Below are 14,831 nucleotides of genomic sequence, written 5' to 3'. Positions count from 1 at the left end.
TAAATGGATGATTTGTTTTTGAAAAATTGATTGTGTAACTGACTGATTAAGTGTATCATAGTGAATACATGGCTTAGTGAGTAATGTTTAAATATGTAAATATCTGTGTCAGTCTCTCACTTTGTGTATAAGTGGCTGCATGGGTTGGTGAGTAGCTACATGGGTGTCTATATAGGTTATTAATTGGTTTTTTGAGTATCAGTCTGAGTGTCTGCATGGTTCGGTGGGGGGTATTACGTAGTGCATAGGTGCATGAATGAGTGACTCACTGTTTGTATGTGTTGAAGACAGCATGTGTGCAGGACTGTATGGGTGGATGAGTGTGTGTATGGGTGTGTTAGTGAGTGAATGACTGTCTCAATAGTGTCTTTATGAGTAACTACATATGTTTTAAACTAGTATATGTGACTATTGGTGTATATAAGTGAGTATATGTGAGAGTGAGAGATTGAAAGAGTTCCTGTATGAATAAGTATGTGTTTCTATAAGTGATTGTTTAAAAGACTAAGTATGTGTAAGTTTCCGTAGAAGTAAGTGTGGTGGTGTGTGTATAACTGTATATGCAAGTAAATGTATGTTTGATTCTTTATTAGCATGAGTGACTATGTGTGTGAGTAACTCTATGGATGAGTGGCATTGTGTAACAGGATGTATAGGTGTATGAGTACATATGATGAGTGAGTACATGTATGAGTTACTGTATAGGACTGTTGGTGAATGAGTGGATGTGTATGTGGATCTTAGAATTACTGAAGAGGTTGTTGTAACTGGTATTGGTATGTCCATTGTCTTGAAAATTTTAGTCTCTATTTTTGAATGTGTGTATCAAAGGTTATATTAGGGTGAGAGGAGGTCTGCCACTCTATCACAAGGATGATGTCATCAGTGATGTCATTTGAGATGTCATCAGTGATGTCATGAGTGATGTCACTGACCATGTCATGAGTGATGTAATATGTGACGTCATCAGCAGTGCATTGCGGGCGCGCGAGTTATAGTTAGCTGAACTAACTATAACAGGGGAATTTCAATGGTTTTGTACGAGTGAAAGGTCCAGCTAACTATAACGCCCCTGAAACCTATGGTTTTTTCACTGAATATATATATATATATATATATATATATATATATACCCAAAATTGCCCAGCAACTGAAGCCGCACTCACAGGTAGGTAAGGAAACTCCTTCATTTGGACAAGGCAGGCAGCTTAACATCCCGTCTTGGGTCCTCCTGGCCGATGCGTTTCAGAGAATTCTCTCTCCTTCCTCTTGGGCCAAATGCGAGCGTTCGAAAAGCTTCTTGCCAAACTACAGTCCTTGCGTGCTTTATAATTTCCTTAATTGGCCTCCGGTGTGCCGGTTCATCGTTTTCACTCCCAGTGCACGCTGGTATTCGTAGTTCAAATTTAGTGCAGAATTTTAACCCTCCAGTGGGCTCGAGTGCTTGCATGAATTACAAGGACAGTTCACGGCCCGCCATTGAGCCTCCAGATGAGACTCTTCCTGCCTATATCAGGTCACCCACCACGCCATCACCGAGGCAATCTTCCCTCGTAAGGCCCCCTGTTGACTAAGGGGTGGTGCGTTGCTTCTGTGGCCTGGAGCCACCGCATATATATTCACCCAAAATTGACCAGCATATATATATATATATATTACCTACTGGCGGTCGCCAGTAGGTAGTTATAGTTAGGACCCCTTTTCCATAGGAAAACCTCAACATTCTATTTTGAATAACTTTGGCGCCGGTCGATGAATCCTCGCGAATTTCTCAAAATAGGTGGGGCGCTACGCTCCGCTCCTACCCTGAAAGTCTCGGGGGGATCCGTCAAGCGGGGGCTGAGATAAAAGGGGGGTCCCAAAACGCGTTTTCCCCATGCATTTTTCCATAGGACCTTTAGAACGAGCTACAGCCCGAACGGCTGAACAGAATTACTCGAAATTTGGCAGAGAGGTAGTCCCTAGGTCAAGGAAGTGCCTTTTGTAGGTTTGGTGTAAATCTGTTCAGTAGATTCTGAGAAAATTGCCTTTAAATCAATATATATATCTGAGCCCGCTTACGGTACGCTTACCGTACGCTTACCGTAAGCGTACGGTGGCGTGCGCGAGCGCGATTCTGATTGGCTCTTAGATCTTAGTAAACATTCGAATCGGCCGAAACCAGGAAGCGGCGGCCGCCATTTTGTGTATTTCACTCAGAAAAAAAAGAGTGAAAACAAGAAAAGGGGGCAATGAGGAGAGTTACAGACCCCCTTACATTTGTGAGGGGGTCAAAGAAGGACTGTAAAGTACAAAGAAAACATTTATTGATTTTAAAAAAAATCACGGGGTACGCGTACGGTAAGCTTACGGTAAGCGTACGGTAGAAAAAACAAAAAAAAAAAAAATGAAAATCATATTTAAGTGTTTAGATATTAGGGGGCTCTAAAAAGAGCCGTTGTGTTTATGAAATGATTTTTTAGTGGTACCTACAAGTAAGTACCGATGCAGAGTCTAAGGTTCAAGAGGAAGACTCTGTTCCCTTCATCATTGAAGTGCACACCATCTCCTCTATAAATGTCTTGCATGTCATAACGCAAGTTGTTGTGGTAAATGGCACCCATACCATAGTCACGGAGGAAAGCAGAAACAGATTTGTTGACGTGCTTTCTTGCTTTGTCATCGCACCGCGTGCCCACCGTGCGTGCACGGCACTAACTGCGTAAAGTGGGCGCGCGGTGCGCGAAGCGCACCGCGTGCTCACTGTGCGTGCACGGTGCGCGAAGCGCACCGTGCGCGCACGGAACGAACTGCGTTAAGTGGGCGCGCACGCCACGAATGGCGTAAAGTAACTTAGCATTTAAAAAACCGTACAAATTCACTGAAAAAACCATAGGTTTCACACACGTTATAGTTAGGAATTAGCATTTAAAAAACCTTGCAAATTCACTGAAAAAACCATAGGTTTCACACATGTTATAGTTAGCGGAAATTTTACTGATAAAAAACCAATGAAATTCCCCCGTTATAGTTAGTGCAGGCAACTATAACTCACGCGACCGCAATCTTCTGCTGATGACATATGTGTCTTTATGAAAAAAAAATATTTGTAATATATGTATAGCTAAAAATGTATGGAAGAAGACATGGGCAAATAAGTGTCTAAATACAGTATTAGCATCAGCAGAGGATTGCGGTCGCGTGAGTTATAGTTGCCTGCACTAACTATAACGGGGGAATTTCATTGGTTTTTTATCAGTAAAATTTCCGCTAACTATAACATGTGTGAAACCTTTGGTTTTTTCAGTGAATTTGCAAGGTTTTTTAAATGCTAATTCCTAACTATAACGTGTGTGAAACCTATGTTTTTTTCAGTGAATGAATATATATATATATATATATATATATATATATATATATATATATATATATATATATATATATATATATATATATTACCTACTGGCAGTCGCCAGTAGGTAGTTATAGTTAGGACCTAATTTCACGGTGATTCATCAAGCGGGGGCCGAGAAAAAAGAGGGGTCCCAAAATGCATTTTCCCCATGCATTTTCCCATAGGACCTGTCGACGCAGCTACAGCCCGAACTGCTGAACGGAATTACACCAAATTTGGCAAAGAGGTAGTCCTTGATTCAGACTCGTGCCTTTTGTTTAAATGGTGTAATTCCGTTCAGTAGTTCCTGCGAAAATTAGAGTTAAAAAGATAGATATATGTGGGCGGAGCCTAACCACACATCTCATCGTGAGATCTGATTGGCTGTCAGTACTTCATCCAAGAAGTGTTGGCAGCCATCTTGGGACCAATATACATGATAGCACCTCATTAAAAAGCATTGCAGTTAATAGAAGGTTTTAAGACTTTAGTTACATTATAAATCATTTGTTGATGGTACCATACACATTTTAGGAATTGTGGTGTGTTCTAAGGTGATTTTACCATGTGAAAAAGCCTTCTGCTGTGATATCATAAATCATGTTTGAGAGAAAACAATTTTCTCATGCTTTTCCCACAGAGGTTTGGAAGGTGATCTATAAGCTAAACTGAGAGCATATTTTATGTAAATTCACATTATCTTTCTCAGTCATGTGAGAAGGAAGTCTGACATTCTCTGTAAAACATGTACATCCAACAAGGGCAGAGACTGTCAGTTGATTCCTTTGTGTTCTATTGCAGCTTCCCAGAGTGTTCTAAAGAACAACTAGAGCGCTAACAGTCCTACTTATGACAAACGTATTGCACACCTGAAGCCATCTTGATTGGAATAAAGTGGTAACTCTTAAAACATTTAATTTAAAAAGGAACAAAATGAGGGGGTTCATTTTGCCAAAGAAAGTATGATTAGTGCTGCAGAAAGAAAAATTAGGGCACATTTTGACTTCTCAAATCCTCTTCTATTTCATTAAAAAATTCTGACATGCATACCAGCAGCAGACTTCCCTGGTGAGCAGTAGCTTTACTACAGTGATCTAATGAGCAACTAGAGTGCTAACATTCAGAATTTATGGCAAATGTGTGACACATCTAAATGCCTTCTTGATGGAACCAAAGTAAAAAACTGAGAGTATTTCCTACTGAGGAGACTGCAGTAAATGAGGAAATTAGGAAACTTCATAACAAATAAATCTCCCAAGATGGCCACCAGAGACAAAAGAGCCAAAATGTAGCCCAAATATCACTCAGATGTAGCCCAAGTATAGCCCAATGACAGAATGTCCCAGAGTGTTCTTAAGAACAACTGGAGCGCTTACTGTCTTACTTATGACAAAAGTATGGCACACCTGAAGCCATCTTGATTGGAATAAACTGGTAACACTTAAAACATTTAATTTAAAAAGGAACACAATGAGGGGGTTCATTTTGCCATAGAAATTATGATTAGTGCTGAAGAAAAAAAATTAGGGCACATTTTGAGTGACTTCTCAAATCCTCTTCTATTTCATTAAAAAATTCTGATTTGCAGACTGAAACATGCACTTTTAATACCAGCAGCAGACTTCCGTGGTGAGCAGTAGCTTTACTACAGTGATCGTATGAGCAACTAGAGTGCTAACTCTCAGAATTTATGGCAAATGTGTGACATATCTGAATACCTTCTTGATGGAATCAAAGTAAAAAACTGAAAGCATTTCCTACTGAGGAGACTGCAGTAAATGAGGAAATTAGGAAACTTCATAACAAATAAATCTCCCAAGATGGCCACCAGAGACAAAAGAGCCCAAATGCAGCACAAATATCAACCAGATGTAGCCCACATGTAGCCCAATGACCGAAGTGTGCAAAACACTTATTTTTTGTGTATTTGCAGTGTTATATAGTGCAGACTTGTCAGGTATTGGAGTGCTTTACATGAGCATTGGTTACATCACACAAGATCAAATTTATTTTGGTTGTAGACATGGGGAGATTAAGTGATCTGACCAGAATCACAGAATGTTGAGTTGAAGCAGAAACTCCAACCTGGTTCCCCAGTTGCAAAGTCTGCAGCTCTGGAAGTAACACCACACCCTCTCCCCTTGGATGCAACATTTAATCAAGTGGTCAACTGGATAAAAAAACATAAAGATTACAAATAATTTAAAAGTTCTTTGTCGCTATTTGAAAACTCAGAAAATATGTCCTCGTTTTAGTTTTTTAGAGCACTAACCATAATTTTGATGCAAATAAGACCCTCTCATATATGTAATTTCTAAAGGAAATGCTCTAGGTATTACAGTTCTGAGTACATCAAGATGACGTCAGGCGTTCCACACTTTTGTAATAAATATAGAATGTTAGCAATATAGTTGTTCATTGGGATACTGTTGAGAGGCAGAGGCCAGGGGCAAGGACTCTGAAAATTGAAGGCAGGTGGGAAAGTTCAGAGGCAACAATTTGACCACACTGGGCAGGCAGGAAGGGCAGTGGCAGCACAACAGACTATGGAGGGCAGTGGAAAGGGGGGAAGGGGCAACAAACCAACAATACAGGACTGGCAAGAGCGGCTGTTGCAATATAATAGACCATTGTGGGCAGAAGGAAGAGGCAGTGGTAGTACAACCATACATGCCAACAGACCCGTTTCAGCCAGGAAACGTCCAATGTTTTTAACCTTAAATGGGCTTTATTTGATCTGTCTCCTGTCTACAATCTCCTCTTTTTCAATGTAACTCAAAGGGGAAAATAAATACCCCAGTTTTTTTTCAAAATCTACCTCTTACCAAGTCCAAAATGTTCGCAAGTATGGTACATTGGATCATGGTAGGCAGGAGGAATTGGGGTAGGGACATGGACTCGGATAACAGAGGACAGGAGGGACGTGGAGGGGTGCACCAACCTGACCCTACAGGGCAGGCATCAGGGTTTGCAGCAGCACAATACACCACACAGGGCATGCGGGACGGGAGTGCAGCACAACAATCCATAGAAAGCAATAGGGAGGGGATAGGACCATGCACATGGACAACAGAGAACAGAGGGGAAAGAGGCAATGGTAGCTAGCTGACCATAATGGACAGACAGGAGAGAAAGCTGCAGCATAACAGACCATAAAGGGCAGGAGGGACGGATCAGGGGCATTACGATGAAACAAACAAGCCAGGAGGGAGGGAAAAGCGGTCTGCACATGGAAACAGAGGGCTGGGGGCAAGGGGGCAGGGCAGGACCAGCAAGATGACCATGGAGGTCAGGCAGGATGGGCACTAGAAACAAGACACACCATGGAGAGCAACAGTGAGACTATGATGGCATACACACAGACCATGGAGAAAGGTGGGAGGGGGTCAGGGACAGCTAGCTGACCACACAGGGAAGGTGGGAGGGGCCATGGCAGCACAGAAGACCATGCATGGCAAGCGGGAGAGTTAGTGGCAGCACAATGGCTATGATGGGCAAGAAGGAGGATGCAGGGGCATGCACAAAGGACCATGGAGGATAGAAGGGAGGGTCAGGACCTGGGCACAGACAAGAGAGTTCAGGGGAAGGGGCCTCACAACAGACTGCGCGGGGCAGGCAGGAGGAGCAGTTGCAGCACAACAGACCAGGGAGGGCAGAAAGGTGTGACAGTAAAATGGACCATGGAGGACAGGAGGAAGGGGATAGGGGCATGGCATGTGGACTGGCAGGGTGGCGGTCGCAGGGACAGGTTACAGTCATCTGACAATGCTAGGCAGGTGGGAGGGGAGTGGCAGCTCAACAGAACACTCACAATAGATCGGAGTGGCAGGTCCATGAAACATGGTGGGCAAAAAGGATGGAGCAGGGGCATGCACAAAGACATCGGAGGGCAGGGGGAAGGAGAATAGTGACAGCAAGCTAAGCACAGAGGCTAAGCAGGAGGTCAATGATGGGCCATAGAATTGGGCAATGGAGGGCAGGAGGAGTGGACTGGTACATCATACTGAATGGAGGGCAGTGGCAGCACATCAAACCATGCATGGCAGGAGGGAGGAGGCTAGTCCATGGATTCAGACAACAGAGGATAGGGAGGAGGTGGATGGGGCAGCAAGCTAACTGTTCAGAGAAGTTGGGTATTAGGAACTTTATTGTTTTTAAAATGTGTGTCTGTGCGAACTACTTAAAATATGAACAAGTATGCAGCATAATCTCACTTTTATTCAGGAAGAAGAGGACGTTTGTGACTGGGACTCCGGGCTCACTTCGCAGAAATACCCCCTGACCCTCCACCACCATCGCAAAATGTAATGCCCGTGAAAAGGGTGGGTGGACGCAGTGTTATATAGAACATATTCCTGAGAGCACGATTGAAAATGAAAACTAGATATAGTAGATGGTATAAGCTATGCACCAAAAAGTGGGATATAAGATGAACCGGGGCGTGAAATATAATATGCAATACATTGTGTGCAATGACAGAACTATTCGAGGGCGCGAGATAGAACAGGCACTAGCGCGTGCTATGCGATATGCGCCTTGGAGTGTAATATGCACAGGGCAGTGTTGTGTACCCTAACTAGTCTCTAAAGTTGAAATATAAAATATGTGCTGGGGAGTGTAACGTTGCATATGCACTGTGACAAAGATATGGATCCCAGATTGTAATATGTATGGCATAGCGCTGGACTGTTCCCATGAGGCACAGGGTCAGACTGATTTGCATATGGCCATGTCTGAACTGGGGTGGCAGAGTGGGCTAAAGAACGGTGATGGATCAAACCTAGATCAGTTGACTGGGTGTGAGTGTTTGATTGGTTCTGATGCTCCGTCCATCACCACCCCCTTTTGTACCGCTTTGTTTGCCATAAGTTTGCAGGGTATGCTCAGACGTGAGTCCCTTGCTCACTTTGCCACTGGATTCAAGCAAGCCTAGCTGAAGACGGCTGAAATGCCAGAAACCGGTCCTATGAAGCTTTTTTCCGGTCCAGGAAAGGTATGGCTTGGCAGTTCGGGCTGGACTGTTCCCATGAGGCACAGGGTCAGACTGATTTGCATATGGCCATGTCTGAACTGGGGTGGCAGAGTGGGCTAAAGAACGGTGATGGATCAAACCCAGATCTGTTGACTGGGTGTGAGTGTTTGATTGGTTCTGATGCTCCGTCCGTCACCACCCCCTTTTGTACCGCTTTGTTCGCCATAAGTTGGCAGGGTATGCTCAGACGTGAGTCCCTTGCTCACTTTGCCACTGGATTCAAGCAAGCCTGGCTGAAGACGGCTGAAATGCCAGAAACCGGTCCCAGGAAGCTTGTTTCCGGTCCAGGGAAGGCATGGCTTGGCAGTTCGGGCTGGACTGTTCCCATGAGGCACAGGGTCAGACTGATTTGCATATGGCCATGTCTGAACTGGGGTGGCAGAGTGGGCTAAAGAACGGTGATGGATCAAACCCAGATCTGTTGACTAGGTGTGAGTGTTTGATTAGTTCTGATGCTCCGTCCATCACCACCCCCTTTTGTACCGTGCGTTATAACATAGGTATCAAGGAAGGCACGTTAGATGGGGCAATATAACCCGTGCGAAGGCAAGTGTGACATGACATATTCACGGGGTGGTGTTACAGTGCACATGGGCTAGAGAGTGTCATAGCATACGCACTAGCTGGTGGAATACAACACAGAGGTGTCTGGCATTTGGCGGGCACTGGTGGGTGTAACACAGCATTGGGCTCAGCCAGGAGCACGCTGTGACTCTCAAGTGAGGTGCGTCTCCTTTCCAGAGAGTAAAATAAAAAGTATTACACATCCGGCGGTGGATGTGTGTTTTATTAACCGTGAGGGGGGGTTACTTGCATAGTTTGGTCGAATTTTTGTCGAATGCCCTTTGAATGGCCCGTCAATAGATACGTGTATAAATAAACGACAAGGGTGTCTACTTGGAGAGTACCCACCGGCGGGGGCGCCGGGATTAGGCACGGTAAGGCGTCAGACACGCGCGGTGTAAATACATTCCACGTGGATTCATTGTATGCATAGTCACCTTTTAATGAATATCACGCAAATCGTCATGGTGATAGGTACATACGGTTTGTGCAGCATGTCCTAGGTGTTTCTATAAATATTTTTTTTTTAAATAATGAAAAACAAAGGCCGTCCCCGGGGGATGGGGTTCCCGGGGCCATAAGTGGCCTGAGGAGGGGGGCAACGCAGCCCCCCTCCTAAAGAATTTAAAAATAAAAAAGGCCATGACCCGGGGGTTGGGGTCCCCGGAGCCGATTAAGGCCTTGGGAGGGGGCCACGTGGCCCCCTTTCAAATTAATTTTTTTCAACAAAAAAAATTAGGGTGCAGGCCCTGGGGGATGGGGTCCCCAGGGCCAATAAATTAGAAAAAGAAGGGGGGGCCACACAGCCCTCCTTCTTAAAAAAATAAAACAAATAAAAGACCGGCATTGCGCCGGAGGCCATGCCCCCTCCTTGCAGCACTCTGCAAACCTGCCCCCTGGCCAGTTGTGAGTTGGGGAATTAATTCTCCTTCAATACTGAGGGTCCCTGTGAGCCAACTAGCCCAACAGGTATCTCCAGTATGCGCCAGGGAGCTGCGTTGCAGACAGGTGTTCTGAGGCCACGCCCCTATTTACACCTCTATGCAACGCACCTCTGTGGCGCTTACTGGAGGTACCTAGTGGGCTAGTTTGACCCTAGGGACCCTTAGGATTCAAGGGGACTTAATCTCTCAACTTAGAACGGCCACAGGGAGCGTTTACACAGTGGTGAAGGGAGGGGACGGGGCATGAGGTGATGTGTGCAAACACGCCCTATGGTGAGTTTTAAGTTGGGGAAATAATTCCCCTTCAATCCTGAGGGCCCCTGGGGGTAACTAGCCCACCAGGTGCTTCCAGTAAGTGCCACTGAGCTGCGTTGCAGAGGTGGTCCAGGCCGTGCCACTTTTTACACCTCTCTGCAACGCAGCTCTGTGGCGCTTACTGGATGTACCTAGTGGGCTAGTTGGACCCTAGGGACCCTCAGGATTCAAATGAACTTAATCTCCCAACTAAAAACGGCCACAGGGCGTGTTTACACAGTGGTGAAGGGAGGGGACGGGGCCTGAGTTAACGTGTGCAAACACGCCCTGTGGCACGTTTTAAGTTGGGGAAATAATTCCCCTTCACTCCTGAGGGACCCTGGGGGCCAACTAGCCCACCAGGTGCTTCCAGTAAGCGCCACTGCGCTGCGTTGCAGAGAGGTGGTCTAGGCCGTGCCACTTTTTACATTTCTCTGCAACGCAGCTCTGTGGCGCGTTTTAAGAGGTCTTTTTAATCCCCTGCCCTATTATATACTAGGGGCTTACAGAGGCAGTCATGCTAATCACAGGGGGACCCCAACGCTTAGTGTTCCCTAGTGTATGTAGGTGTTTTCACTGTATTCTGAGTGTCTTTTAACATAGCACTGGCTCTAGGACTGGTTAGTCAGACTCAGTTACCACCAGTATCTGTCTGAAAAAGTTGAGAGGACAGGGTGGTTTTGCAACAAGGCTTCTTTCTGCTCTTCTGTGAATGAGTGGATGTGTATGTGGATCTTAGAATTACTGAATAGGTTGTTGTAACTGGTATTGGTATGTCCATTGTTTTGAAAATTTTAGTTTCTATTTTTGAATGTGTGTATCAAAGGCTGTATTAGGGGGAGGGGAGGTCTGCCACTCTATCACAAGGATGATGTCATCAGTGATGTCATCAGTGATGTTATTTGAGATGTCATCAGTGATGTCATGAGTGATGTCACTGACCATGTCATGAGTGATGTAATATGTGACGTCATCAGCAGTGCATTGCGGGCGCGCGAGTTATAGTTAGCTGAAATAACTATAACGGGAGAATTTCCAAGGCTTTTGTACGAGTGAAAAGTCCAGCTAACTATAACGCCCCTGAAACCTATGTTTTTTTCAGTGAATTTCTAAGGCTGTTTAAATGCTAATTCCTAACTATAACGTGCCTGAAACCTATGTTTTTTTCATTGAATATATATATATATATATATATATATATATATTACCTACTGGCGGTCGCCAGTAGGTAGTTATAGTTAGGACCGTGTTTCCATAGGAAATCCGCAACATTCTATTTGGAATAACTTTGGCGCCGATTGACGAATCCTCACAAAATTCTCAAAATAGGTGGGGCGCTCCGCTCCTACCCTGAAAGTCTCGGGGGTATTCGTCAAGCGGGGGCTGAGAAAAAGGGGGGGTCCCAAAACGCGTTTTCCCCATGCATTTTTCCATAGGACCTTTAGTCCGAGCTACAGCCCGAACGGCTGAACAAAATTACTTGAAATTTGGCAGAGAGGTAGCCGTCAGGTCAGGGATGTGCCTTTTGAAGGTCTCGTGTAAATCTGTTCAGTATTTCCTGAGAAAATAGCATTTAAATCAATATATATATCTATAGGCGCGCTCCGAGCGCGTACTGTAAGCTTACCGTACGCGCACGCCGCCGTGCGCGAGCGTGATTCTGATTGGTTGTTAGATCTCAGTAAACATTCGAATAGGTCGAAACCAGGAAGTGTCGGCCGCCATTTTGTCTCTCGCAGTCTGAGGGGGTGAAAAACAAAGGTGGAGAACGTGAAAAGGGGGCAGGGTGGACAGTTCCTGACCCCCTAGCCTTTGTCAGGGTGTCCCAGAAGGACCCCCAAGGGCAAAAATTAATTTTAATTTTTTTTCGAAAATTCGCCGAATGCGCTTAGCGTACGTGCACGGCGTAAACGGAGAAATTCCGCGAACTTCGCGTAATTACGCGTACCGTGCGCGCACGGCAAAAAAAAAAATTCAAAAAGGAAAGCTTAAAAAAAAATAAAAAAAATTGTGAGGTAAGGTTGGCTCTTAAAAGAGCCGTTGGGTTAATACAGGGATGGAGGAAAGAAAGAATGGGAATATTATGAGCGTCTACAAACGTGCTGGTCTATCTTATTGTTAATAAGGGAAACACTGGTCTCCCCAAAAACAATAAGACCACAACACGTTGTACACCTCATTGAAACCCTCCGAAATCGAGGGTTAATGTCCAGAGGAGCAGAAGAAGGTGATGCTCCCACCTCAGAGGAAGGGCTCAGCTGAGCTGCCGATGATGTACTCGGCTGAGCTTCTGAGGTTGGGCTCCGGTGACTTACTGAAGAGTGTTCTTCAGTATGTCGAGCAAAGGTCCTGGGATGTTTATCCCTAATGTGTCTCATCATAGAGTGATTTCCAAAGGAATACTTCTTCCTTGGATCTCCTCTAGATAAAACACGGTCACAAAGTGTGCAAGTGACCAATGGAGCATTGACCTTTTTCTGCCCCTCTGGAAAAGTAAAATACTCCCACACAAAAGAATCCTTTTGTTTCCTCCTTCTCTGTCTGATGATGGTGCTGCTAGGCTCACTCTCAGAAGAGGTCTGCTGCTCTGCCATTGTATCTCAATGTCAATTCAGCTCCTTCTCCTAGGGGATCTCAAGCAGTAATGAGGGGAATGGGTGTGGTGTGGGAATTTCTGGAACTGAAAGTAGTTTCAACCAATGAAAAGTGTTCTTTGTGGATCACATGACCTACCGTGCGCGCTCCGTAAGCTTACGGTACGCGCTCGTAAACAAGTACGCATGCGCAAACGTGACGCTTACGGAGCGCTTACGGAGCGCGTACGTAAGATGCACTCACGCATGCGCATTACACGCCCCTGCGTAACCGCGACATTGCTTCCGCGCAACGCGCATGCGTGTACGCGTACGTCACGTACGTATCACGTAAGCGCACTGTACTTATGACGTACGGAGCGCGTAGCGTCAGCTTACCGTACGCGCATCGTATCACGTAAGCGCACCGTACTTATGACGTACGGAGCGCGTAGCGTCAGCTTACCGTACGCGCACGGAAAAAAATGAATAAAAAAAAAATTTACCCATTCCATAATGCAGGATATAGTACATATATTATTATATACATAGGTTTACCAAAAATCTAAAAAAAAATTTGCGTTTAAAAAACCGTACAAATTCACTGAAAAAACCATAGGTTTCACACACGTTATAGTTAGGAATTAGCATTTAAAAAACCTTGCAAATTCACTGAAAAAAACATAGGTTTCACACATGTTATAGTTAGCTGGACATTTCACTCGTAAAAAAACAATGAAATTCCCCCGTTATAGTTAGTGCAGGCAACTATAACTCACGCGACCGCAATCCTCTGTTGATGCTAATACTGTATCTTTAGCTATACATATATTACAAATATTTATTTTTCATAAAGACACATATGTCATCAGTGATGTAATATTTGACATCATCAGCAGAGGATTGCGGTCGCGTGAGTTATAGTTGCCTGCACTAACTATAACGGGGGAATTTCTTTGGATTTTTACGAGTGAAATGTCCAGCTAACTATAACATGTGTGAAACCTATGGTTTTTTCAGTGAATATATATATATGTATGTATGTCACTCGATTCACAGTAAGAAGCACACTCAGATAAGGATTTGCTCAAAAGATGGCTTAACTTTTCAGTTACGCATTTCGACTACGAGAGTCTTGTTCACACACTGATTTACAAGCCAGCTTCATTTACATGTACAATACCAGAAACTAACAAGGGACAACACAGGTCCTATAGGTTGTATAGTGAATTCAGGTGGCAGACGTCTTGAAATATGTTAATTCACATATAAATAGTGCCTGAAACTGTTTGAAACGTATAAACAGGCTCAAATTACAAAAATATCTTCACACAACATTTGTGAGTACAGTATGTGCTGTTGTTAAAAGCCAATCCGTCATAATACAGTGCAATTTTGCAATATGTTTTCAAACACGTACAGCCGTAATGGTCTATCTGTGCACATCTCAAAGCTCCTTATACGACATAAGTTTGTATGGTATACATATCAGAAGGGTGGCCTCCTAATGTACCTCTCAAGGATACTTAGGGCCCGATTCACAAAAGTAATCTGAGACAAAATCCTAACTTTACAACTTTTGGTATTCACAGAAAGCATTTAGGAGTACTAAAGTTAGGATTTTGACTCAGTCCATCTTAAATTTTGGTCTTAAGTTAAACTTAAGACAAACTTAATTTTAACTGAGACAAAATCCTAACTTTATGACTAGTATTGTCGCACCGAGCCCCACCAGCACTAAAGCCCCATCACTTACAGATGCTCATGTAAGACTCTTAAAAGGAGCATTACAAGAAAATAAATTGTACATGCATTCCACATACTGTACGATTTGAATGATACCTTTCCAGCTGCAGGATCCTGAAGGCTCAAATATCTTGGAGGAAGCGTGGCGGCTACAGGAACATTGTGCTCTTGAGATGTAATTTGACCATCTTTTATTAGAGGAAGCCATGAATATCCAACTGGACCGGTAAAAAAAGAACACAATAGAGGCAATACGATTTTGGAATACATAGCAAAATTCAAGTTGCATTAAACATAGAGAATGC

At 44.2% G+C, this 14,831-nt stretch overlaps 1 protein-coding gene across 8 annotated transcripts in view; it reads right to left on the bottom strand.

The window, feature by feature from the left end:
• The window catches only part of DOCK10 (dedicator of cytokinesis 10), a 1,791,775-nt gene that overhangs the window by 575,514 nt on the left and 1,201,430 nt on the right, over window positions 1-14,831 (bottom strand). For all 8 annotated transcript variants that reach the window (XM_085634396.1, XM_085634392.1, XM_085634394.1 and 5 more), the window contains exon 21: window positions 14,623-14,744. In XM_085634396.1, the coding sequence (XP_085490522.1) occupies window positions 14,623-14,744 (122 nt within the window). The remainder of the gene's footprint in view (window positions 1-14,622; window positions 14,745-14,831) is intronic.

The sequence above is a fragment of the Triturus cristatus genome, chromosome 11, assembly GCF_964204655.1.
Source record: "Triturus cristatus chromosome 11, aTriCri1.1, whole genome shotgun sequence".
Lineage (NCBI taxonomy): Eukaryota > Metazoa > Chordata > Amphibia > Caudata > Salamandridae > Triturus > Triturus cristatus.
This window is presented reverse-complemented; position numbering and strand designations above follow the sequence as displayed.